Below are 26,433 nucleotides of genomic sequence, written 5' to 3'. Positions count from 1 at the left end.
ATTGTTTTTTACATTCTTTTGGTAATTGCAACTTTTGGTAATTGCAGTATCAAAATAGTTGAAACTAATTTTTTTTGTTGTTTCTTCGTTGACATACTATTAGGCTCTTGACAAAGAAAGCAAAAAATGCCATATGAGTGAAAGAATAATCAGGGGCCTTGGAGTCAAATTAAACTAGGTTCAAATCCTGGCTCAGCCCCTTTCATCTGGGGCACGTCATCTGATTATCTCAACGGTTTTTGAAATGGTGATAACTACATTGTAATGTATTATGAAGATTATATGATACACTATGCTGAAAACACTGAGCTCAGTTCCTAAAACAAAGTGGGTATACATTAGTTATTTATCAATGTTATTCCTACACAACCCCCAAAGAGGCCATCTTTTCAGCCTAGAACATCCCAGGATGTGCAGGTAAGAAATTTGCTGAGCAATTGATTGCCTATGTGTTTTAGAGAGAGGGGCCAAGAGTGGAAGACATAGACAGAGCAGACCTAATGAGAGAAAAAGATTGAAATCCAACTCATAGGATATTTAATAACTCTTTAGAGAAAATGAAAATGTCTTTCACAGATTTTGAATAAACTCAACCATGTAAATATTTACCTTTCTAAAATGAAACAACTGCTGGTAAGAATGTGAGTTATAGTTAAATGGCAAAGCAGACAACAATCCTTCTTGTAAGTGCAGCACATAAAACACCATAAACATTGCCAAAATAATTGATCTCCATGAAGCAACTAAATAGCAATTACATAGCCTAACTAATCAACCATTGCAATTCTTTCCGTATAGGCAATCAATATAAATATCTGTAATAGTTATCTATGGATATCATAAAAAATTACCACATATTTAGTGGCTTAACACAATGTAAATCTTTTTTTGTTTTAAATTAATTGGGGTGACAATTGTTAGTAAAGTAACATGTATTTCAGGTGTACAATTCTGTAATACATCATCTATATATCACATTGTGTGTTCACCACCCAGAGTCAGTTCTCCTTCTATCACCATATATTTGATCTCTTTTACCCTCATCTACCACACCCCTCCCCCTTTACCCTTTGAATGTAAATCTTTTATTTTACAGTTCTGTAGATTAGAAGTTCAACAAGGGTCTCACCTGGCTAAAATCAAGGTGTCGTGTCAACAGGGCTGTATTTCTTTCTAGAGGCTCTATGGGAGAATTCATTTCTTAGTCTTTCCCAGCTTCCAGAGGCTGCCCATATTCCTTAGCTTAAGGCCCCTTCCTCCACCTTCAAAGCCAGAAACAAGTGGCAGTCTTTACATACATCCCTCTGATTTCCTCTTCTGCCTCCCTGTTTTACTTTCCAGGACATCTGTTACTGCACTGGGCTCACCCAGATAATCCAGGATAATCTCTCTGATTAGCAATCCTTACTTTCATTTATAACCTTCTTTTTTGCCAAGTAACCTAACATAATCATAAATTCCAAAGCAAGGGAGGTGGAGGGAGGGGGGGTTATCCATTATTCTTCCTAACATTATTTTTAAGGGAGATCATCTCTGAATTACGTAACACTAATCTCTGGGTATAAATAATATGTTGCAACTCACACATACCTTATTTATTTTCTTCCAACAATTCAAAAATGGGAGCTTTTTTGACAACTTTAGAACCTGCAAAGGCATACCATGTCATTTAACAAGAGCAGAAAGAGACAATGCTATGACAGTAAGAGTTATGTGACCGAAATCATTCTTATTACACTAAGCAGTGAAAACTGATTATCTCTGATTCCAGGCTTTCTTTTGGCTCCAGGAAAAATAGGGTATCAAAATGTAATATCCATATCAACAAGCCACATGACGCTGTCTTCACACACCCCTATAACCTATCATATCATTTCATCCTTTTGCATCTAGAACTTGCTATATTTCCAAAGGGGGAAAAAATATCTGTGGCATTAGCAGTAAGTACTTCGGAGTGATGACTTAGAAAGTGAAGCTTTGTATAGTGTGGTCGAGATCTGAAAGCACAGAAATTGTGGGATGAAGTTTTCTCTTAAAAGGCTCATCTAAACAGAATGTTTGTTGTTATATCAAGCTTAAATTAAATACCACTACATAACAAAATATTTGGTTGCTTAACTTCCTTGGAAAAATGTACATTATATAGGCTGTCACACTCCTAAGAATATTTTAGAAAACCACTGTTAAAGTTCTACGTAAGTGCATTGTCTAGATCAGGGCATGGAGCCCAGAAAGGTAATAGAAATAACTGGATGAGGCTAGAAAGGTGCAGGGCATGCTAGAGCCCTTTTGCCCCATCTGAAGAGGCCAGCCAGCAGCCACCACTCAGTTCCAGCAGCTGATTGTTGGCTCATACAATCCTCTGATATTTTCATAATTAGAACGTGTAATATTTATATCGTGTCATTTAAATTTTCAATGTTGGCAACTAAATAATACACTGCAACCCATTAACAGAGCAATAGAACGCAGTCAGCCAAGTAGCTTATCAGCCAATGGTTTGCACCTTCACATCTAAACCAGCCAATCCTTGATCACTGCCTGATATTGTACTTGATAAAAATCAACAGACAAGACATGGAAACAACCAAAATGTCCTTCGATAGATGAATGGATAAAGAAGTTGTGGTACATATACACAATGGAATACTATTCGGCGTTAAGGAAAGATGATATAGGAACATTTGTGACAACATGGATGGATCTCGAGAGAATAATGCTAAGTGAAACAAGTCAGACAGAAAAAGCAGAGAACCCTATGATTTCACTGATATGTGGTATATAGACCAAAAAGAACAAGACAAACAAATGAGAAACAAAAACTCATAGACACAGACAATAATTTAGTGGTTACCAGAGGGTAAGGGGGTGGGGGGTGGGTGATGAGGGTAAAGGGGATCAAATATATGGTGATGGAAGGAGAACTGACTCTGGGTGGTGAACACACAATGGGATTTATAGACGATGTAATACAGAATTGTACACCTGAAATCTATGTAAATTTACTAACAATTGTCACCCCAATAAAATTAATTAAAAAAAAAAAATCAACAGACTGGTATAATTTATTGTCCTAGCTGTCTAACTGGAGGCAAACATTAGCAAAACATAGAGGGAAAAAATGTGTGTTCACAGATGAGATAGTGTCATAGCAACTGAGTTGTTTCCTAAGGGAACAGATTGTCTGACTTTGTGTTGTGGCCCCGGCACTTAGCATAGCAGCTGTCTTATAATGGGCTCTAAGTAAATGTTTGTTGACTTAATGGATGACTACACTTTAAGGAAAACTTGGTAATTCTAAGGGCTTTGTTCCTATTTGTTAATGCAAAGAAGTAGTTGTCTAGCCTTAGAATTTGGGGTCAGTTAGAAAGTAAAAAGCCCTTAACATTTTCCATATTATCAAAATATATACATATATACATATATGTTCTAAGAATTATTATATTGCAATGACCAATGAGGCCTTTTAGAATATAATGGGGCAAAACGAGATTTAACCAAAAATAATACTATAACTACCAAAACCACATCCTTGTGTGGGATTTTTATGTTACAAAGTCCTTTCAGTATGTGATTTCTCTTATCATCAGATCACCTCTCTAAGATAGACAGATATTTCATTTTAAAGAACTTGAACTACAAAGGAAGTGACTTTACAAAGCCTTGCACAAAATTAGCAATGGGACTGCACTTACTCTCCTGCTCAGTCCATGATGGTTCTCTCCTAACGGGGAGGCAATGTGGGGATGTGACAATATAGAATTAAATCAGATGAATTAAATACGCACAAGGGCACCTTCATAAACCGAAAGGAAACGGAAAAAAAAACTACACTGTGGCAGAGAGGAGGAAGGAAAGTACATGGAAGGAAAGTGTAATATTTGTCAAGAGGGTATATAGACATCAGAGTATGTTATTCATCGTGACACTATTTGCATGTTGGTTAAATCATTCAGGAAAATGAGATAGCTCCATTGGACCTGTGTTCTTTCACTTGGAAAAGCACTGCTCTGTGATGTTTCATTTCCTATATGTAACCATCTCCCCCACTAGAATGGAAACCTCATGAAGGTCAGAGGCTAAACAACATTGCAATACAAGTTCCTTAAACACTGTCTACCTAGAGAAAAATACATTTGAATTTTTTGATTGGTTAATGGGTGACATACGTGAATATACTGGTGACAGTATAGCATAATGGATAAGAACATGGGACATGAAGTCAGCAGATCTGTGCCTGAAACCATGCTCTGTTCATGACTAACTGCGACTTTGGCCAAGTTAAGCCACTTCTGTGAGCATAACTTGTAAAAAGAGTGACAGTGATAAGACGTACTCCATAAATTTGTAGTAAGGATTAAAGAAGTTAATGCTTGTAAATACCTAGCAGGATGTGGGTACATGACATGCACTGAATAAATGTTTCACTACTGCAGCATACTGAAATTTCAAGTTCAGAAAAGTTCAGAGCTACATGCTGATCTCTGTAGAGGTGGAGAACACTGGTTGGTTCCAAAAACAAAGTGAGATGCTGAGAGAAAATTTTATAAAATGACCCAAAACTCATTTTTAAAACAAACTTTTAATCTAGCCCTCATGCCATATAGAATATAGTAATGGAACAAAGAAGAAAATTAGCATAGGTGCAGTGTGATTTACCATCAATATAAATGATTACAAACAAAATTAGTTTGCAAACACAAGCTCACTGACAGAAAACCTCGTGACAGGTCAATTTTTACAAAGGAGGGAAGACCTCAGATTTGGCTGGTCACAGAAGGGACATTCAAAAGAAGGAATATGTGGAATATTGAGGACTTTGCCTTGTTCCTAGAAAGAAAGAAGTTTAATTGTCACAGATGTATTATCAAAGACCAACTGACTTACTTTTCAGTTGAGCACTTGCTTTGATCTGTCAACATAGATTTTCAGACCCTAATTGTTCCCACACACAGACAAAATGAATGCAGTGAAAGAAGTACATTAAAGTGAGAAAGAGAATACTAATTTCTTAAAACGAAAATGACACATATGATGTCTATCATACTTGGAGCGGTGTTTATGAGAAAAATCTAAAGACAAGCAATTGAAACATTTTCCACCCCAAAGCAGCAGAAAAAAATGAACAACCACAGAGCAAGTACCGTCCATCAGTTTAGAAGAAATTTTGATGTCAAAATAAGGTAATAAACTACACCACGGACACTTCTCCTTTTAGCTTTGGTGTTTATAGGAGTCAATTCAGGGAGCCTGAAAGCTTTTGTAAAGTAACACTTCAATCCTGAACGTTCAGCTCTGGGGATCAGGCAGAGGAATGAGGGCTAACCTCTTGGACCACCAGTTCTTGGACAACCAGACAGATCAGCTCTTTAAAGCCACAGACGTCGATTCAAAGAATATCCTCCATTTCTCCTTTGCTTCCTTCAGCGCCTGGGTTACATTCCAAAGGCCTGGAAGACTCCTCCATTGGAACCTCATCCCCCTGCCTCCCGTTTCCTTCCTTGGTCTCCTCGTGGATCGAGTGCGGCAGGCAGTCCTGCTCTGAGTTACTCCAGACGTAGCCGGGTAAGGTCACGTGGCTGTCGGGCTGGCGGCCGGCGGCCTGGGCAGCTCTGCCGGAGATGAGAACCAGGCGCGTGCTGGCCGCCGTCTGAGACTGACTGCTGGTGCTGTGAGTGGCGGTGGTGAGCACGGAGCCGTATCTGTGGCCGCCGCATGGGGGCGTCCTTTTCCAGTCGACCGAGAGATTCCAGCGACTCCACGTCTTCTTCACCTCCGACTGAACCTAAACCACAACAACCATGCTGTGCATCAGAAGAAGCCACCAGAAACCCTGAAGCCCGGAAGGTCACCAGAAACCCTGTTGTTAGACAGACGTTTGCCCTGATTTCAGTGATAGTGATAATCATTAATTAAGGGCCCGCTGTGTGCCAGGGACTTGACATATATTCTCTCTCAATCTCAAAACCCCCTTCGAGCTGGGTGTTATTACTGGAGAGGAGCAAACTGACGCATTGAGAGAGAGAGGGAAGGGGCTTTGTCCAAGGTTGGTATTTTAATGGAGGCTGAAATGCAGCCAGTAGAAATATCTGACTTATGGGAGAGGACAACGAGGACTTGGGTTGGAGGAGAAAAACAGTCCCCACGTGACAGGAATGGCGACGGCGGTACTCAACCTGAAATGTATCACTTTGCATAGGCAGCCTGAGGGAGAGAAAAGGGGACAGAGGATTGTACATGGGAAAGCAGGCACTGCCCATGCATTCTCAGGGGGATGGGACTCTTGTTTCCAGTCTTTCACTGAAGATTCCCTTTTACTGCTCATGCCGCTTTCCAGAAGGGAGCTTATTGGGGAGTTCCATGGGAAGCAGGGCAAACCGGGCAAGCTGATACCACCTAAAAGAACAGTGCAGTTATTTCTCTACAGCCAGCTCCTCGATGAAGCGAAATTGTCCCATCGCCTTCCTGTAGTTCAAAAAAATGTCGAACTGTTCTAATGGATTTGTCCCAGGAAAACATACTGGAGTTTCTTATACAACTTGAAATCGAGTACGTTTACGCAATAACTGGACCTATGAAGTTCACTGACCTGCCAAGTCTCCGTCTGCATTCCAACAAGTTGTTGTTTGATATCAGAGTTTGCAAATGAATTGACCTTAGCTTACTGAAATTAATTCTTGCTTTCTCAAAATAATTTAAGATTAAAATATTGTCTCTTCTCCCTGCCCATTCTGTCCTGTAACTCCTGGGGATCCTAAAGAGATTCAGGTCACATTGTGATGGTCATTTATAAGCTTACTCGGAGCAAGATCTGTGGCATGTCTGGGGTTCCTTCCAACCTACCTCGCCATTGCAGTAGCAGTAGATGATAGACACAAAGAAACCCTGTAGACAAAAAAGCATGTTAGCACACTGACAATTCATGAAAGCCACAGCACTAAAGTGTCTTGTGTCAAAATGTGTAAGTTGAAAAACATGTTTTATGATTCAGAAAATTATATACATCTCCTAATGTTTCCAAATCCTTAAGCTTATATTAAATGTGTCTGAGATGCTTCCTTGGTGTCAGCTGAACCAAAAAAGTAACTGAATAAAATACTACAAGACACACAAATAACTGATGTCTATTATATTAGTTTCATTTATGTTGCCACTCAAGGATCACCGAATATCCCCTGGTTGGTAAAAGATATTAATACTCTGTGAATTCTGGAAGCTATAGACATAAGGTATTTATATGGTAAAAACACAAAGAAACTTTTTTTTCATTCATTCAAAAATATTTATTGAGCTTATGCAATGTGAAGTGTTCAGCGTGCGAGGGCTAAACAATTTAAATAAGACAGACAAGGTCCCTGTTCTCTTAGAGCTTACATTCTAGAAGAAAATACATATGGATAAAAATATAAACAAATAGCCACACAAGAAAAATGTAAGATGATAAAGCCTCTGCAGTCAAAACAAGTGACGATGATGAGAAGAATGGATACGATGTATCACATAGGAAACTCAACAAAGACCTCTCTGAGGAGGCAACATTTAAGCTGGTTTGAATGACAAGAAGCCAGGCCTTAGGAATATTAGAGGGAAGCCCATTCCAGGGAAAAGGAACAGCAAGTACGAACCCCTGAGGAAGGAATGAGCTTGAGGAACAGAAGTGTGGAAGCTCTAGTGTGGCTCAAACTTAGTGGGCAGCAGAGTGTGGTGTGACACGGAGTCACAGTCAGATCCCCGCCACGTAGGGCTGTGCACACCAGAAATCGGTGTTTGGATTTCATTCTGAGTGCAATGGGAAGCCTCCGGATACCTCTGGCAGATGAGTCACATGATCAAATTTATTTTTAAGATTCTTCATACTATCGTATGGAGATGAGATTGCAGGTGGCAGGAGGTGTCCGCAAATGAGTTTGCAAGAAGAAAGGTTAGGAGACATCTGTAGCAACCCATGTGAAAATAACAGTAATCTTATTTTCAAACAAGATAAAATGTGTAAAAGATACCTCTTCCTCTTTTCTGTCTCCCTTTTCCCCCCTCCCCTGCCTTCTCTTTCTTTTGCTTTCACTTATTTTCCATACACACGCAGACATCCGTAGTCTGTAATCGTTACACATTTTACAACGACATCCTTTCTCCTCTCACTACCTGGCCTTGTAGGTGAGAAATATTCTGCAGGACGACATAGCACAAGGGCCAGAGGATAGCGCCCTCTCGTGGCCCTCGGGCGACTGGTGCACGAAAGCCAGAGAGGGACCGAGAAAGCGGTTGCGAGGGGCGGGGGAAGCAAAACACAAGAACCGAGTTACCAGACGGCACTCTACCTGAAAGGAGTTGAAGAAGAGCTCGCAGTGCATCCGGATCTCCCACCCGAGCCCCGCAAAGGAGTGGGGCAGGCACACGAACACGATGTAATGTACTCCGAACACCAGCACCAGAACCAGCGTGGATTTGGCGAGTTTCCTGAGAGGGAACACCAAGCCTTCTCATTAGTCAACTTAGGGTGCCTTTCAGTAGAGAGAGCTCGCTGGAAAAAAACGTCAAGCTTAGCAGAGCTAACAGGGGCTGACTTTTCCCCGTTTCTTTGGATCTCAAGGCTGTACTAGCTTTGTCCCCTCGCCCTCCGCTTCCTTTCACTTTTATTCTACAATCAGGGAATTTATTCTCACCTCCCATGATTATTATCCCCTAAGTCTTTTTCTAATGTCTGCTCTTCTTGATTAAAAGATGCTATTTTCATAAAACTGTGAAATGCCTCCTTTCTGTCCTCAGTCTTCTTTAATTTCTATGTTTGAGACTTAAGTATTACCTCTATCCATGATTACTGTCTTTACTTTCATAGGCAGCATTTTGGCTTCTTTTGCTCATTTAAAAATCAACTATTCCTAGTTCTTACACTAGAATTTCCATTCATCATTTCATATTTTCTTTCTTTTTTTAAATCATTTAAAAAGTTTTTTGTTATTGTATAACTTAGTTAAAGTTTATTGGGATAACAATTGTTAGTAAAATTACATAGATCTCAGGTGTACAATTCTGTATTACACCATCTATTACATATATTACACCATTGTGTGTTCACCACCCAGAGTCAGTTCTCCTTCCATCACCATATATTAGATCCCCTTTACCCTCATCTACAACCTCTCTCTCCCCTTACCCTCTGGTAACAATTAAACTATTATCTCTGAGTTTTTGTTTCTTTGTTTGTTTGTCTTGTTCTTTTGGTGTTTTGCGTTTTATATACCACATATCAGTGAAATCATATGGTTCTTGACTTTTTCTGTCTGACTTATTTCGCTCAGCAAAATAAGCTTAAGATCCATCCATGTTGTTACAAATGGTACTATTTTATCTTTTCTTATGGCAGAATAGTATTTCATTGTGTGTGTATATATATATATATATATATATATATATATATATATATATATATACATATATATATATATATATATATATCACAACTTTTTTATCCATTCATCTATTGAAGGACATTTTAGTTGTTTCCATGTCTTGGCCACCATAAATAAAGCAGCAATGAACACTGGAGCACATATGTCTTTATGGATAAATATTTTCAGATCTTTGGGGGTAGATACTCAGGAGAGGGATTGCTGGGTTATATGGTAATTCTATTCATAATTTTTTGAGGAACCTCCACACTGCCTTCCATAAGGCCTGCACCAGTCTGCATTCCCACCAACAGTGTATGAGGGTTCCTTTTTCTCCACAGCCTCTCCAACACTTGTTACTATTTGTCTTGTTGATGATAGCCATTCTTACTGGGGTTAGGTGATATCTCATTGTGGTTTTCATTTGCATTTCTCTGATGATCAGTGATGTTGAGCATTTTTTCATATGTCTATTTGCCATTTCTATGGCCTCTTTGGAGAAATGTCTCTTCAGGACCTCTGCCCATTTTTTAACTAGATTGTTTGTTTTTTGTTGTTGTTGTTGAGTTGTATGAGTTCCTTAAGATTTGTATAAAAGATATGATTATATCCTCTTTTAAAATTTATCCTTAAAAGACAGTGAACAAGTTAAAATAGTGGAGTATGCCAGGCCAATGTACATATGGGTCATCTGTCTGTCTATTCACTTATAAAGATGGACTTTTCCACTCACATCAAGTCATTTAGCAATCCTGGGCACTGATTTGTCTCAGCATCCATCTGGTCACCCATGAACACTGTACATCTTTGCAGCCCAGCTCTCTGAAAAAGCACAGCTGTCTAATAAGATGATTCAGAGATGCAACAACTGAAAGTGGCCTTCTGGCTTGCTGGAAATACAATGATAGCTCTGTGTCCAAGGTCAAAGCCAAGAGAGGAATACAAAGGAGTCAAATGGACTCGGTGTCCTATTTAGAAAAGAAATACCCCATTCATGCGGTATCTCTTCCCAGGTGATCTTTCCCCAGGTGAAAAGTTCTAGAAAATCTCTACTCCTTTATTAAGAGTCAACTTAGCTATGTGTTTGTGTGTGTGTGTGTGTGTGTGTGTGTGTGTGTGTATAATTATTTCTCTTAAAGTATTTTTCAATTCCTCTTGGCCTTGAATTCATCTTTCCTTCTTTTCTACCCCCATAACTGTCTCTCTCTTTTTTCTCTCTCTCTCTCACTCTCTTTCTCTCTCTTCTGAAGATAAAGTCTCAGAAAAGGAAAGTACTCACGCAAAGTTACACAGCCTTAAAATCAGTTCTCTTAACTATCATACTACATAATAAATATTGGTTGGATTTATGATTTTTGTGTAATATTGAATGGGAAGTCAAATTAGTCAAAACATTTAAGCGTTCTTTTCCATTGAATCTTGCGTTTTTCATGTCTCTCATGTTCTTCCAGTCCTGGAAATCTTTTCTTACTTTGCAAAGGAACTGAGTTGTAATTTAAACAAGAAAAATATATTAGCTCTGTTGTTAAATTTGATCGATTAATTTCCTTCATATCAATTTTGTTTTGAAATACCTGATTGTAAATTACAGTTTTGCAGAATATCACCTTTGGAGAAAACTGGATAAAGGATATCTGAGATCTCTCTGTATTATTTTTATTGCTGCATGTAATTCTACATTATTTCAAAGTAAAAAGTTGTTTTAAAGCTGATTGTATTATTTACATTTTTAAGCCACTATATTGACAAAGAGATATCACACACTCTCAGAAGTCTTTCTTTGTGTATATGCATTCTCACCTGGAGAGACTCTCTCAGCTCTGAAAGATGGTTTCAGTCTTTCAGAGAGTAACATGCATGAAAATGTGTTTAAAAACTGTTTTAAATGCAACCCTGTGGAAATGTATATTTTTTCATTGTTTTAACAAGAATATTTGAATATTTGTAAGTAACAACCAAATGAAATGTAAGTTTAAAGGTAAAAAATGAGTGGGTGTAAATTTAAATACCCATAACACTCACAGAAGGAATATCACTAGGACAGAACACAGATTACATTTTCTTAAATCTCTTTATTTAAAAAGTGGGAAGCTATTGAAACTTGGTAATCTAAGACTTCAGAAACCAAATACTGAATTGAACTCTCAAATCCCTGCCAAGCAGTTTCCCACATTTTTCTCAATAAAAAGAAAGTCATTTCCCAGTTATTCTTGTCTGTAGCTAAACTTTGGACATTATTAAGAATACTAAATCTGTTTCAGCAAGGAAAAAAAATAGTATCTGGTTGAAAAATGCTCTCCCTGACTACTATTAGTCTACTAGACCATGTTTTAATTAACCACTTCAAATTGTAAAGACTTCTAGGGACCAGATTATTCCGAATAGATGTTTTCAAATCTTGATAAATTACTCTCTTCAATTATTTTGAGAAATAATTCTCATGAATAAACTCAAAATATTTTTCTATTCAATGCACTTTCTTTTAAGATAATCCACCCTTTGTTCTCTCCAGATTTTCTCAAATCTCTTGGGCAACTTTTTACTGAAAATGAGAGCTCACATCATTCAGAATTATAGACATAAGTAGCTTTTATTCAGAACTAGAGAAGTAAGCAGCTTTCAGACACCATTGCACTTTTTCATTTTTTCACAGGAAGAATGAAGCTATTTATATTTTCTATTATTCTATCATCCTTCAGCCTTGTCTTCCCCAGTGGGATGTGACATGAGACAAGCTATTTTAGTATAGCAAACGTCCTTCACTGAAAACTCGTATGCAAAATTTATAGTATATTACTATCACTTGCAGCACACTGAAAATAACAAGAACTAGCAGCTGCCGGTTTGTTAAAACTGTGTGTCCTATTCTAGACTCCAGTCAATAGCTGCAGTCTTTTCTGCCCGACAGTAAATGCTGCCTAAATGGTGAGGGGGAAAGATTCAGAAAAGAACTTAGAGAACATCTATGAGAGAGAATCAAAATGCTGACTATGATTTCTTCCTTTCTGTGTCTGAGACAGCATTTCAGAACAATCTGAGGTAGAAAGAAATAGTTACCTCTTTGGGGATTATAAAGATCACTCCACATCCACCTGACTATCAGATACGTGTATCCAGTTGGATAGAAGCCACTAATATTCAGAACTTCCAAAATGATCGTTGGGAGAAATGGACACACCTTTAACATCGTTTGATAATGATCATTTCAACTTGTCCATTTCTTCATGAAAGACCGAATAATGGACCTCACTCAATCAGTACAATTGAAAGTTAAAAATTTATATTTGGTAGGTGCCAATTTAATGGAAAGATTGGAAATAATACAGCAAATCCACTTTCTTGATTTTTTCAGTTGTGACATTATTTTAACAATGCAGATAAAATTGCCTGTCAAGATCATCAACAAGAGATTTGAGGGTGGGGCTCACATAGTTTATAGGAAAATGCAATCTAAGAACAGATTAAATATATATGTACTCAGAATTTAAGCAAATTGGGAAAGTTTGAGGTTACCTATATTTTCCTAATACATACTTATATATATATATAAACACTTTTCTGTTAAATCACAAATTGAACCCAATGAAAATACACATTCATAAATTTATCTCTTAGAGACATTTCAGGTCAATAGATATCTGTTCTTTATACTAAATAGTAATCAAAAATATTTCCTGATGGATGCCTATCCTGGAATTACCTGTATTGCTTTCTTGTGTCATGCCCAACTGCATTGGTCTCCCAAATTTTAGTAGCCAGAACTCTAACTGTATTCAGAAACAGGATAAAATTCAGCTGGAAGAGAAGGTAATATTACAAAGAATTATTAAGGTCATCTTCAAGATGTTTATAAAATTTACATAAATTGAACTTCTTTGTATGCAAAGACTGAAAATTACTCATTCCACAAATGTGAAAGAGGGACTCTGAGATAAGATACTGCAAAGCTAGTGACTCCTGATTTGCTGTCATGAAAACACAGAACGATTAAAAGTTTCAACAGCATTGGAAACTAGAAAAAGCAGGGGATCATCTGCCAGAATCCACTGGGAATTTCCAAACCAAAGTTCAGATGTGGCAGACTGGTAGGATAATAGTTATTATATAAATGTAACGAACTGCCCATTCTGAAATAAATTCCCAGCTTCTGTCTCTTTCTTAGGAAGAGTTGTTTGAGGGCTGCTGTTTCTCTTATAATGCATGCAAAATATTGGGTGAAGTATATAAGGGTGTTTTTTTAAGGCAAATAAGATGCTATATAAGAAAAGGCCCCGAGGGTAGGCAATTAGGTTGAATTTTAAATATTATAGGTGTGGGCACCACCAGAAACAAGCAAGTTCTGGCTTTAAAAAAAAAAAAAGGTGGGAAGGTGTTGGTGAGATAAGCTCTTTTATGTCTCAGGGCCTCAAGGATCAGGGAAGAGATTCAAAATGAAGAAAAAGAACAGGGTCTCCAGGTCTGGGGTCAGATGAAAGTGGAAGCAGGACCCCTCGAGTCCCTTCATTTAGGGAGAGGTCTGCAATCCAGAGAGTGCTAGTATTTAAGAGTAATGGAAATGTGGATTGACAAGAGTGGAACTATGAGGATGCCAGAGCAACAGCCAGAGGATAAGACCCATCAGGTGCTGCATCCATGGGGATAACGTGTCTCGTACAGTCCTCAATCATCTCTGGAATTAGGGGAACTGGGGTTATTAGGTGATTAATGTGCCCCACTCCCGATCCAGCTGATCATGTGTATCAGGCCTTAACCCTCTGCCACCTTCTTGCCATTCTACCACTGACTACCCTGTAGGCACCTCTCACCAATTTCACAGCTTTCTATAAGGACTGTAGGCTGGGTCTTGAGCCCCATACCTTGGAGGAAGGACAGAGGTGTGCTGTGAGCTGGTGGAAGAAGAGGAATGTGTTCAGGCTAATCAGAGCTGCCATTTACTGAGCGCTATCTAGTTTAAATGCACACATAAATATGGGACAGGCATTTTTATTATTTCCACTCATTATACATGAAGCAACTTCAGCTCAAAGAAATTAACTGATTTGATCTCCAGCTCTCAGCTGGAATTTGAACCAGGTTTGTGTGAGTCTGATTATGAATTTTTAACCACTACCTATACCTTCTCTTAAGGAGAATAAAAAGATGTAAAACATGAGATATGAGGGTTTCCACTCATCCTCACTTACTACAACATCTGGGTAAAAGACACAGAATCTTGTTCAGTAAGAGCATGATAAGCTGCTCATCTATCATAGGAGTGCTGCTTACTGAATGGTCAAACTTACTTCATGCCCCATTAATTCTTCTCTCCCTAAGACTTCAGTCCCTGGCAATACAATGCAGCTGGGAAGTGACTACTGTGTGAGGGACAAAGGGGCAGAGCTGTGGAGGCAATGCCAACTGGGGATTGTCATTTGTTGTTCCCTCTTCCTGGAAAAGGAAGAATTACAGGTGGCTGCAGATGGGCCAACCTTAAGCTCCATGCATATTAAAATGCGCATGACCAAGGACTCTGTCCTCAGGTCAGTAGACCATACTAAGTCAATACTGAAAACTCCCAGAAACTTGACTAAAGAAGATACACACAACCTCAGTACCTCAGTTCAACAACTAACAGGATACACTTAAGGACAATGAAGTAGATTATGAAAAGAATTAAGAAAAACTAAGATTGCTGCCTTAAAAGATAGGTGAACAAAATATACACATGCACACACCTATTGATACTTGCAACAATAGTTGGATGAAATTCCAAATTATTATTCTGAATAATTTAGGAAAGTGTAGAATAAAGGTTAATTAGAAACTACCGATTACTTACTCTTCTAAGTGCTTAACATAAATTAACTCTTAGTCTTCACAACAGCTCTATGAAACATGCATATTATTGTCCCCATTTTACAGATGAGGAATCTCAGTCACAGCTTACACAACTTACGCAGAATCACACAGCTAGCAAGTGGCAGAGCCCTAATGACGCCCATGCAGCCCAGATGCAGAGTGTGGACTCTTAGCCATTGCACTACAAAGCCCATAAAATAGAGTTAATGGCAGATTGAGATGGAGACAGAAATTTTTTTAAAGAGCAGGAGGGATTAAGAAAAGTTTGTAAAGAGTCTAAACTATAACTGTGTTTTAAAAATCAACATTAGAAACAGCAAACAATAGATGTGACAAAGCAGGAAAACAGCTACAGCGATTTCTTTAGAAAACCTTTGAAGAATCTTTTCAAATGCAGGGATAAAGAACAAAGACTTGTGCAATGAGGGATAAGATGCTCATACAGAAGATGTGGAACTGGGAGTCATTGTGTAGATTATTTCTCTTTCTGAAGAAAACATACTGATAAGTTGAACAAATCAATGAGACATAGGAGGAAAAAAAATCTGTGCTAAAGAAAGACCTGAGTCTGCAGATGGAAAAATGACATTATATTACTGGACAAATGAAATGAAAAAGAACAAAATTGAGAGGAAGCTTCCAGAGATTAGTTTTTAAGTATGAAAAAATAATCCTAAGTGAAAAATCATTTAGAATTTTTACATGTCTGTTGTAACCTTGGAAGAAAAATTTTGCTTCAAGATCTACTTCAAGTATATTGCTGATGAGAGACAAAACAATGGAATAAAACATAGAGAAGGTGAATAAAATGATCTTTCATAAGCATTAAAGCCAGTAACACATAGAATGAATTTTATGCAAATATGGCTTTAAAATAACACAAATATAAAATAAACATCAGATGAATTGAAAGAAAAAAACTCAAAATTTCAGCCATGAAACCTCTAGCTCCTCAAGCTATCTTGAGATTTTGTTTCTAGAGTCACATTTGTCTGTATCTTTCTCCCCTCTCCCTCCATACTCAGCCTCACAGGTTAGCTCATTCTCAGGTTCAGGCTAAATGTCACTTTTTCTCAGGAGCCATTCCTGACACCCAGCCCCACCATAGCACTTGTCACATTGAAATGTTTGCCTCACCCACTGTGTTTAAACAGGTGAATAATAAAATGTTATATTTGGAGACGTTTATTTTCAGGACAAAAATTAATGTTTTCTAATGACCAGTTCTTTTTAAAATAATTTTAACACATGTGAACAAAACACAGAAAATAGTGCTACAGTTTTAGATTCTATAATTTCAAAATTGAGTGGTTGCTTCCAAATTTGTACCGAAGTCCATGATTATCTCTAAAATTCAATTCTCTTACTATGACTTCTTCCACTTAGAACCTGTAAATGCTCATCCTTTACAAACTCCTTTATTCTCTTAAATATAGTTTTCTTCAGATATTGCTTAGAAATTCTGATCACATTTTATCAGATTTTACTCCCAAATATACAAAAATCCAATTAATAGAACCTATGCTCTTATAATATCCAAAGTCAGAATTATTTTAAAATTTACATCGAAAATTCTTGGCAAATAATGTTTGCTGCTTATATGGAGCATATCTATTTACATAAAACCATGCTACATGTAATATAAGACTAAAAAACAAACTTTTTATCCTAAAGTTAATATGTAAGAACACTATAAATATTGCCATAAAGATGGAAGGATCTTTTTTCATAAATTTAAGAAACAAGCTTGACATTTTGGAATGCAAGTGAAAACATGGTCAAAAAGTGAGGGTTATAGTTTTTGCTTTGTCCCACTAGCCACGTGACCTTTATCTGCGTGGGCTTCAGTTTCCTTCTCTAGAAAAATGAAAAGGTTATACTAAATGGACTCAGAAATCCTGTAATTATATTTGCTTTGTGCTCTGATTTCACCTCTTCCCTCTTACCAGTTCCCCAGGATATCTAATTTGTATGCATGTTTTATTTTCTCAACAAGTATTTACTGAGAGACCACTATTTGCTAGGTGCTAGGAATACAAACGTTTAGAAAAAAACATGGTTTTTGTTCACTTAACCTTGCAACTTAGTGGGCAAGACAGGCATTCAACAATCAGAAGCATCATACAAGGTGTGACAATTAAGTTCGCGAACTTTGTTGCACCGTATTGCTAACCTTTTTTGATAGCACAGAGATTATTCATTATGAATTTGTACCAACTGGACAGTTAACCGAGTTTACTATCTGTAAGTGCTGAAAAGGCTGCATGAAAATTTAGACAACCTGAACTTTTCACCACCAATGCATGGCTCATGCATTACGACAATGCACCAGCTCACACGGCACTGTTTGTGAGGGAGTTTTTAGCCAGTAAACAAATCATTATATTGGAACACCCTCCTTACTTACCTGACCTGGCTGCCAATGACTTCTTCCCTTACCCGAAAATAAAGGAAATGTTGAAAGGAAGACATTTTGATGACATTCAGGACATCAAGGTTAACACGACAACAGCTTTGATGGCTATTCCAGTAAAGAGTTCCAAAATTGCTTTGAAGGGTGGACTAGGCCCTGCTGTCAGTGCATAGCTTCCCAAGGGGAGTACTTCGAAGGTGACCCTAGTGACATTCAGCAATGAGGCATGTAGCACTTTCTAGGATGAGTTCGCGAACTTAATTGTCAGACCTCATGCATTGTACTGATCTTGAGAAAAACCTCATTACAGTCTGCAGGTTATACTAAGTGACCTAATTTAGACTGGGGGCATCAAGGAAGCCACAGTAAAGTGGCATTTAAAGTGAGGAGTGGAAAAAAGTAGATCCCAGCCTCCCAGGCGCACAGCGCACAATGAGAGGGGCAGAGGTAAACAGTTCAAGGAACTGAAAGGAAAACAATGTGGCTGAGGCACAGCTGTAAAGGGGTGTGGGCATGGATGACAGCATCTTCTCTGGGCTGTCAGGGATGTTAGATTCTCTTTTAAGTGAAAGAGATCTCCTTGGGTAGGGATACTGACCCTGAAGTTAGAATCCCAGTTCCACCACTTACTAGCTATGTGACCTCAGGCATTTCCTCGTTTTGAATGATTGGGAGGATTAGATAAATCAATGTAAATAAAGCACTTAAACCAGGGCCCAGCTGTGGTAATCACTACGCAGTGTTTGTTACTTAGTATGAACATCATCCTTCCTCACTTCAGGACACAGAGCAGCTCAGAGAAAGGAGCGCCAGTCAGAGTGCTGAGATGGGGTCCTGGGCACATCTCTTCCCCTACAGAGTTGGCTCTACAGTAAAATGAGGGAAATGTGCCAACCCTGAATTGTAATAATGAAACAAAAAGGTAATTCTCAGTGAAGGGAAAGGTGCTCTTGAATCTCTCTTCTGATTTTTGAAATTAAATGGATGTTGTAATATTGGAAAATTATTTAAGAACTCTTGCTTTGGAGCGATCATAGTTTTATTTAGTTCAAGAAGATGAAAATGGCCTTCTAAGTTTTCTTCCAGATTCACTGCGAGTACCATCATTTCCAGTTCTTCACCAACGGTGACTCTATTAGAACCTCTATAATCACCTAACTTTACTGTTTTACTTTGCAAGTTGGAAATCTCATCAATTAAACTTCTCAGTGTCAGCCAGGAATAAGGGTCTGATCTCCAACGCAGACTTTCCCAACAGCTATTGCTGTAATGTAAGAATTTCCTAAACCTTCGTAGAACAAAGTGACAGGCAAACTTTCTCTGGGTTTTAGCAGCAGCTTAATTATGCATCCTTTATTTTATTTTTTTTTTAACTTTCCAGGCTGTTAAACTTACCCCAATAGCTGCTAAGATTGGGGCTTGATAAATCCACTTCATGTTTCCAGCACTAAGTTCCCAGCATCTGAGACATGAAAAAGAACTTTCATTAATAAATTGGCAAAGCAATTAGGCAGTGAGAATTAAGTAGTATTTGAAGATTTACCAAAAACTCCAGCCTCAAGCTTTAGATTAAGAAACAAACAGAGTTGATAAAAACTAGTTACACTTGAAACTTTAGCACAGTTAAACAATTTTTTTTAATAAAAATGTTTTTTTCATAGAAACAGACAATAGTTTAGTGGTTACCAGAGAGTAAGGGGGCTGGGGGGTGGGAGATGAGGGTAAAGGGGATCAAATACATGGTGATGGAAGGAGAACTGACTCTGGGTGGTGAACACACAATGGGATTTATAGATGATGTAATACAGAATTGTACACCCGAAATCCATGTAATTTTACTAACAATTGTCACCCCAATAAATTTTTTAAAAATGGCTTTTTAAAATTAAAGATACATAAATAAAAGCCTTCAGTTTCTTTTTCCTTAAACAAAACCTAACTTTGATTGTGGCAACAATAAATGGAATCTTATAAAGAAATTTTAGGAATATAATGATAATTTTTAAATTCTAGGTGATAAACTTATCAAGAAGTTACTTTTAAATCAATGAAAAGTTATGATTAATGAGAAGCTATTTCAACTATTCCTTGAAGGCAAAACATTTTCAGTACACAAGTAATACTACATATTTTGAAATTTTCATTGTTTTATATAGGCAGTACATTCTTATTTGAAAAATCAAGCTATAAAAAAGACAGACATTGAGACATCTTAGTCCCCCCCATATTCCTGTCTAACTCTGCCCCTGCCCAATTCCATGAAGGTAACATCTTTTGTTCCTTTATTATATATGCCCCCAGTGTCTTCTTATATACACACAAACAAATACAAATATTAGATCCTATTTTCCCCTATGGCACAAAAATGCAACATCTACTCTGTTCTACAATTTGCTCTTTCATTTTAACGGGATATTTTTTTTTTCAGCATCAGTACAAAGAGAGCTCAGCAGCACAGCATTACACTAGGAGAATGTTCCACAGTTAAATCAACCAGACCCCTAGACCAGGGTGCAATTCTGGCCCAACCACCCTGTAATCAGCAAAGTCAATGGACTTGAAGTTTGAATAACATGAAAATCAAAGACACGGAAATGGCATGTTATTGAACTCTCCCTAGCATTATTTGCATGTATTTTTTTTCACATTATTCAACTAGACAAGAAAAGAAAAGTGTTACTGAGTTGTACAAAATGCCTATCACACTAACCGAGAAAGGTCTTCCACCATAAGGAAAGTGGCATATGAATGTGACTATCAATTGAACACTGATTCACCAGCTACAAGACTCTTGGATTCCGTCAAGCTTCTTTTCAGTTTTAACATTTGGTAATGTAGCCACAACCTACTTTCTTTGCCGCAGTGACATTTCATCATGGTGTCTGCTAACACTCTGGAATTCAATTACACAACTCCTCTACAGAATACTTGTATTTGGAAGTAGGTCAAAAGCAGCTACCGCTAAAAACAGGAAAAATTTGACTTTCATCATTTTCAGCGTCCAAGTTTCAAATTTGCCCTTTGATATAAGAGGCAACTGAGATTTCAGATTTTTTATTTAAGAAAATGCTATTAATCCTTGTTTTCCATTGATTCTTAAATGTCCCGCCCTTACTCTGTGAACATGGCCTAGACACTACCCTTCATTCAGAATTTTTAAAAAGAAATGTTCACACTCCAGGAAATGCAGGAATGAATGAATGTCAGTAAAAAGGGAGTCCTGAATGGGAGAGCAAGAGGTAGGGAGGCCTGACTCAGAAGTAGGACTTCCTTGTAGCCAGGATTGGAAACAGGAGATACACTGTTTTGTCAGAGGGATCCAGGGAACTGTATTGACTGAGTACTGCGCTGTCTTCACAACTCCGGATCTGATCCGAGTAGAGGAAGTGGAGAAGCCCTGAGAGTCCTGCAGATTGCTTAGAAATGACAGAAGGTATCTTTTCTTTGTCCTTTCCATTGAAGGTCCAACCCTTCCTGCTGGCATCTCTTATCTCCTTTGAATGAGCAGGGAGAAGATAATAAGGTGTCTTGTAAGGTGTTTCTGCTTTCATAATTAAAAAGACAGAGAAATAAAAAAACTCACGTTTTAAACTCATTTGTCCAATCTAAACTACTCAATTATCATATCCTATAGTCAAATTACACTTCTGATAGAATTTTGGAACTGAGAGAGACTCCCTTTGTATATTCAATACAGATTAGAGTGTCTTCTAACACTGGATCTGATCTGCTTATCTCTAAAGAGCCAAGATGCAGAGAAAATCTGAGTTCCCGTTTTGAAAGACCAGATCAGGAAAAAAAATGAATCTCAGATGTAAGAGACATGAGCAGGAATCCCATCTGTCTTTTGGAGATGCTCCAAATCTGCTCTCTCCACCTGAACTTGGTGACATGGCACTATACATAGGAAAGATTATGCTCAAGAAAAAACATGAGAACTTTCTATCTGTAGACAAGCTGAATTTCATGGGAAATCAAATCTTGCAATTTTGAAATTGTGGCCTATATGCCGTAATACAGTTTTATTTTATATGCAAAATAAAAATAAAAAGACGCCTCAACCCAATTATTGCTCAGTTCAGGGGACTGTAACATTCAAGATTTTATTCTGAGTAAAGTAGAAATAAATATTTTGTACAGAGGAATCACATGACCTAACCTATTTAATTTTTTGACATTAATTCAACTGTTTTAGAGCAAATACCAGTTGTATTTTTCAAAATATTATTTTTGCCTAATGGCAAAAATAATCAACTCAAAATAATCAACTTGTATTTATTTTTTCAGTGAAGAGACTTATGAGTAGTAATGGTTTATGATTTAGCGTGTTATTTTTAAGAATGCAAGATAACTAAGAAAACTAATTATCTAATCTAATATAATATGCATTGTGAATATATTTGCTTTCTTTCCGTGCTCAAGGCCTAAAAGATCTGTTGAATGGATGAATAAGTCAGAATTGCTCTAAGCTGGCTGTGTGGGCTTTGATGATGTAACCTGATGTCTCTGGGTCTCATTTTATTTGTCACTCAAATGAAGGGATTGGACCAAAAAATGCCTCCAGTCCTACCTTCTCTAAAATTACAAATCTAAGTGATACAGTTACACTTCTCAGGGTAAAATTGTTTAGCATTATTTAGTACCTCTATACTGACTCAATCTTTCCCCCCTCCTCCAAGAAATCAAGCAGCACAAGCTGCAAGTTTTCTTTCAGTTTTCCAATATCGCTGTGTATACATAGCAATAATGACAATAACATAGAAAACATTAACCTTCAATTGCTAACAAATCCAAATAGCATGAAAAGGTAAAGGCAAGTAAAAAAATTCAGACAGTGGGTTCCAGAACTGAAGGAAGCTGGTGAATGGGGGGTTTTGAAGCAAGTAGTAGGAGGGCTGCATCTAAAGATAATGATCTGTAGAGTTCAGATTTTCAGGAACAGTGGCAGTTTCTTTACAGAGTTCATATGCTCACATAGTGTGGCATTTTTTTCACAGTGTAGCAGATGAAATGATTTCTGAAGAAAATATCTAGTAACTCAAAACAAACATGTAGGCTCAAATTAAAGACAGGGTCCCAGGACCTAACGAAAAGGAATTGCTGTCATGAAATGTACACAGTCTGTGGACATTAATTGCATTCTGTTAACATAAAAGAATGATCAACATAACTGCAGTTGAGTTAAAGCAGTCTCTCTTGAAATCGCTTTTTCATGTAACATAAGTATATTCATCTGCTCTGGCTGCCTAACAACAATACCACAGACTGGGTGGCTTAAACCACAGACATTTATTTGCTCACAGTCTAGAGGCTGGAAGTCCAAGATCAAGATGTCACCATGCTCTGTTTCTGGTGAGGTCTCTCTGCCTGCCATCTTGCTGTGTGCTCATTAAGACCTGTACTTGTGCTCACACAGAGAGACAGGAAGCTTTCTGGTGTCTCTTCTTATAAGGACATGAATCCTATCATTTCAGAGTCCCACCCTGATGACCTCATCCAACCTTAATTACCTCTTTAAGGACGCTATTTCCGAATACATGCACATTGAGGGTTAGGGCCTCCACAAACGAATTTTAGGAAAACACAACTCAGTCGATAGCAGTAAGTTTGACCATGAGAGCAAACAGCAGGCACCTGAATGGGTTTCTTTCTACTTTCTTTAACTCACCATTACTAAAAACAGGAATAATATGAAAAAAATAAATGTTTCAATATCCATTAATCATGCAGCCTTAAAGAGAAACATAGACAACTGGAGGGGAGAGTTAGTGATTCACCAGGATGGATTCTACTTCTAATGTGCATTTGTTTTATTGTTTAAAGACACTTAAATCTGCTATAGAAGACAAGAAAACAAATGAGATGGATGAAACCCATGGTTTTCATTAAATACAGATAAGTAGTAAGTAGAGCACATGTATGTTGAACATAGGTACTAAATATATATGAGGCAACTGACCACTATATTCACGATACACCAAACATATGAGACACGAAATATCCCTGATACACAAGAAGTGCTTAATATTCTTGACATCTTTCTTCAACCACTGACTGGTGAAATCCATGCCCACCTTTGCCCAAGGAACTCAAATAAAACACAGAGCTGCGCAGCAGGCTAACTGGCAAGCTACACCTGTGGCCAGGCATACTTGCACCTGCATCTTTCTGAGACAGCAAGTGTGTGTCACGGACCTGAGGCACCATCGGTCTGTGGGGCTCCTTGCTGCAAGCTCGTCTCCAGTGCTCATAACCACACCATCAGTGGTGAAAGCTGATGGCGCAGATGGAGCAAGAGGGGAGATATGAATATTGCCTATCCCACAACTCAGGTAGTATGATCCTTCCCTCTACCTGAACCATATCCTACGTGTGTTAACTCACCCATCTCTTTCCCCTTGCTTCCCACCATATGTTTAAATTGATTTCATAAAACATGGAATTCAAACATCCTAATCTGGTCTGTGAGTCTTTCTGTACCATGACCTCTGGGATGGATAGCTTGCCACCCTTCCATCAAGGTAACTTCCCACATGACATCCCTAAAGTGCAATGTCATCAAGTGTGAATTGCAAACAGGAAGTCTGTGTCTTGACAAAATCTGAGGCTCTCTCTTTACCTTTTTTTCACTCACCTTGCATCAGCTAGAGTTGCCCGTGCCATGGCCCACGCTGCAACAAATGCTGCTGGGAACCCTGCAATCAGAAAAGGAGTCAGAGACCGTATTTCTTTTAAGACTAAGGGATTTTTTTCCCTTATATTCACCACACATAAAAATATACTATTATAAGTTGACAGAGAAAAACAGATGAAAAATGTTAGTATGTGAACAAGAAAAGTCCTAATTTTCATCTTGTCCATTTGAGAAATGAGCCAGTATATTGCTGTTATTTGTTCCTGAGTCTGAAAACAAAGGTTGGCCCAAGTTTCATTTGAGGGCTGTCGGGTCACGTCATACCAAGAGTGGCCCAAACTTTCTGGGCCAGAAGCAGGCAGTGGTTGGTGCATTCAACTGTGACCCGTGCCACGCTGACAGCCACAAGGTTTCAAGGAAGAGTGAAGCAATTGGAGGGACTCATGAGGAGCTGCAGGGAGACTGTTGTTTTAAAAAAATCAGAAGATTTTCTGGGATTGCAAATAGGTGTAGCCACTATGAAAAACAGTTTGGAGGATCCTACAAAAATTAAAATTACAACTACCATATAACCCAGCAATTCCACTTCTGGGTATTTATCTGAAGAAATCTAAAACACTAATTTGAAAAGATATATGTACCCCTATGTTCACTGCAGTGCTATTTACAACAGCCAAGATATGGAATGCTCATTAATAGATGATTATTAAAGAAGATGTGGTACATATATACACTGGAATATTCTCTGCCATAAAAAAGAGTGAAACCTTACCATTTGCAACAACATGGATGGACCTAGAGGGTATTATGCTAACTGAAATAAGTCAGATGGAGAAAGACAAATACTATGTGATCTCACTTATATGTGGACTCTAAAGAACAAAATAAACACACAAACAACAACAAAAACCAGAAACAGACATAGATGCAGAGAACAAACTAATGGTTACCAAATGAGAGGGGGGTTAAAGGGCTGGGTGAAAAACATGAAGGCACCAAAGTACAAATTGGTATTTACAAAATAGTCATGGGGGTGTAAAGTACAGCATAGGGAATATAGTCAATAACATTGTAATAACTATGTATAGTGCCAGGTGGGTACCAGACTAATTGAGGGGATCACCTCATAAATTATATAAATGTCTAACCACTATGCTGCACACATAAAACTAGTATAAAACTATATTAAATGCCAACTATAATTGAAAAATTAAAAAATTACAAGATTTTCATTCCAAAAGCAGAAGGCATAGAGAGACTATTCTGAGAGTTACAAAATCAGGACGTTTTGATCAGATGAAGCCTCCTTTTGTTCATATTGGCTCAAAACAGAAGCATCTGCATGCATTAATAGTTTGGTGAGGGTGGCTGCTATGTTAGTCTGATGATTTGAGCATGAGGCAGTTGTCCTTAATAGGTGATAAACACCTCGAGCATTTGCAACATCAACTCTATGATACTGAGTTTCCATGAGTCCTTTGCCCCCAGGAAAGGCTGACAGTTCAATTCATGCTAGAGTTGATTAGACTCTGACATCATAAAAAGAAATCACAAACCATAACTTGTATGGAACATTACAGCAGAGGATCAAAGGACTTAACGGGCAACTTTCATTACGTGACCTTTATGAGAAACGTTTAAAAAAAGGAAAGAGAGACCATGAGGAAAACACTCCAAAAGCTAGGAAGCACCTTACAAAGGGAGAGAAAACATTTTAATCTTATTTAGAACACTTTTTCTTAAACACAGTATTAAATTCTTTACTTTCACTTTATAAAAACATTTGTAATTTTTCAGATATTCTTTCTTAGCCAGAAAAGTGAACAAAGAAATAGATTAAGATGAAAAAACTTTCATGAAAAAATGAAAATAAGATGATACCCTACAAGAGAGAATTTCTTTGGTGTCATCAGTGATTATCTAATTGAATTTAACCTCAACCTGTCTGTGAGGCTCTTTAATTTTATGATTCTATATTCCAATTTTATTTGTTATTTGTTTATAACTCTATTCTTTAAAAATCTGCTTGAATTCTATGTTCTAGAAAGTTGTTTTTGTTAAACTGGATCTACAGATTTCTGGTTATTTCTTAGGTTCAGCTCACATATTCTATCTATCCATCCATCCACCCACACAACCAATCAGCAATTATTAAGTGC

The 26,433-nt window shown here is 37.7% G+C and overlaps 1 protein-coding gene across 2 annotated transcripts in view; it reads right to left on the bottom strand.

Annotated features, from left to right (window-relative positions):
* Window positions 1-4,570: 4,570 nt before the first annotated feature.
* Window positions 4,571-26,433, bottom strand: part of PTH2R (parathyroid hormone 2 receptor) — a 55,654-nt gene continuing 33,791 nt past the window's right edge. Inside the window, exons 8-13 of one of the 2 annotated variants that reach the window (XM_081050568.1) lie at window positions 24,275-24,335; window positions 19,036-19,102; window positions 13,090-13,184; window positions 8,319-8,457; window positions 6,844-6,885; window positions 4,571-5,785 (exon numbers count right to left, since the gene is read on the bottom strand). In XM_081050568.1, the coding sequence (XP_080906694.1) occupies window positions 5,390-5,785; window positions 6,844-6,885; window positions 8,319-8,457; window positions 13,090-13,184; window positions 19,036-19,102; window positions 24,275-24,335 (800 nt within the window). In that variant the 3' untranslated portion in view covers window positions 4,571-5,389. The remainder of the gene's footprint in view (window positions 5,786-6,843; window positions 6,886-8,318; window positions 8,458-13,089; window positions 13,185-19,035; window positions 19,103-24,274; window positions 24,336-26,433) is intronic. The other variant, XM_081050569.1, reaches the window with a different exon arrangement.

Source organism: Rhinolophus hipposideros (genome assembly GCF_964194185.1).
Source record: "Rhinolophus hipposideros genome assembly, chromosome: 6".
Taxonomy (NCBI): domain Eukaryota; kingdom Metazoa; phylum Chordata; class Mammalia; order Chiroptera; family Rhinolophidae; genus Rhinolophus; species Rhinolophus hipposideros.
The sequence above is the reverse complement of the archived record's forward strand: the minus strand, read 5'-3'. Positions and strand labels throughout refer to the sequence as shown.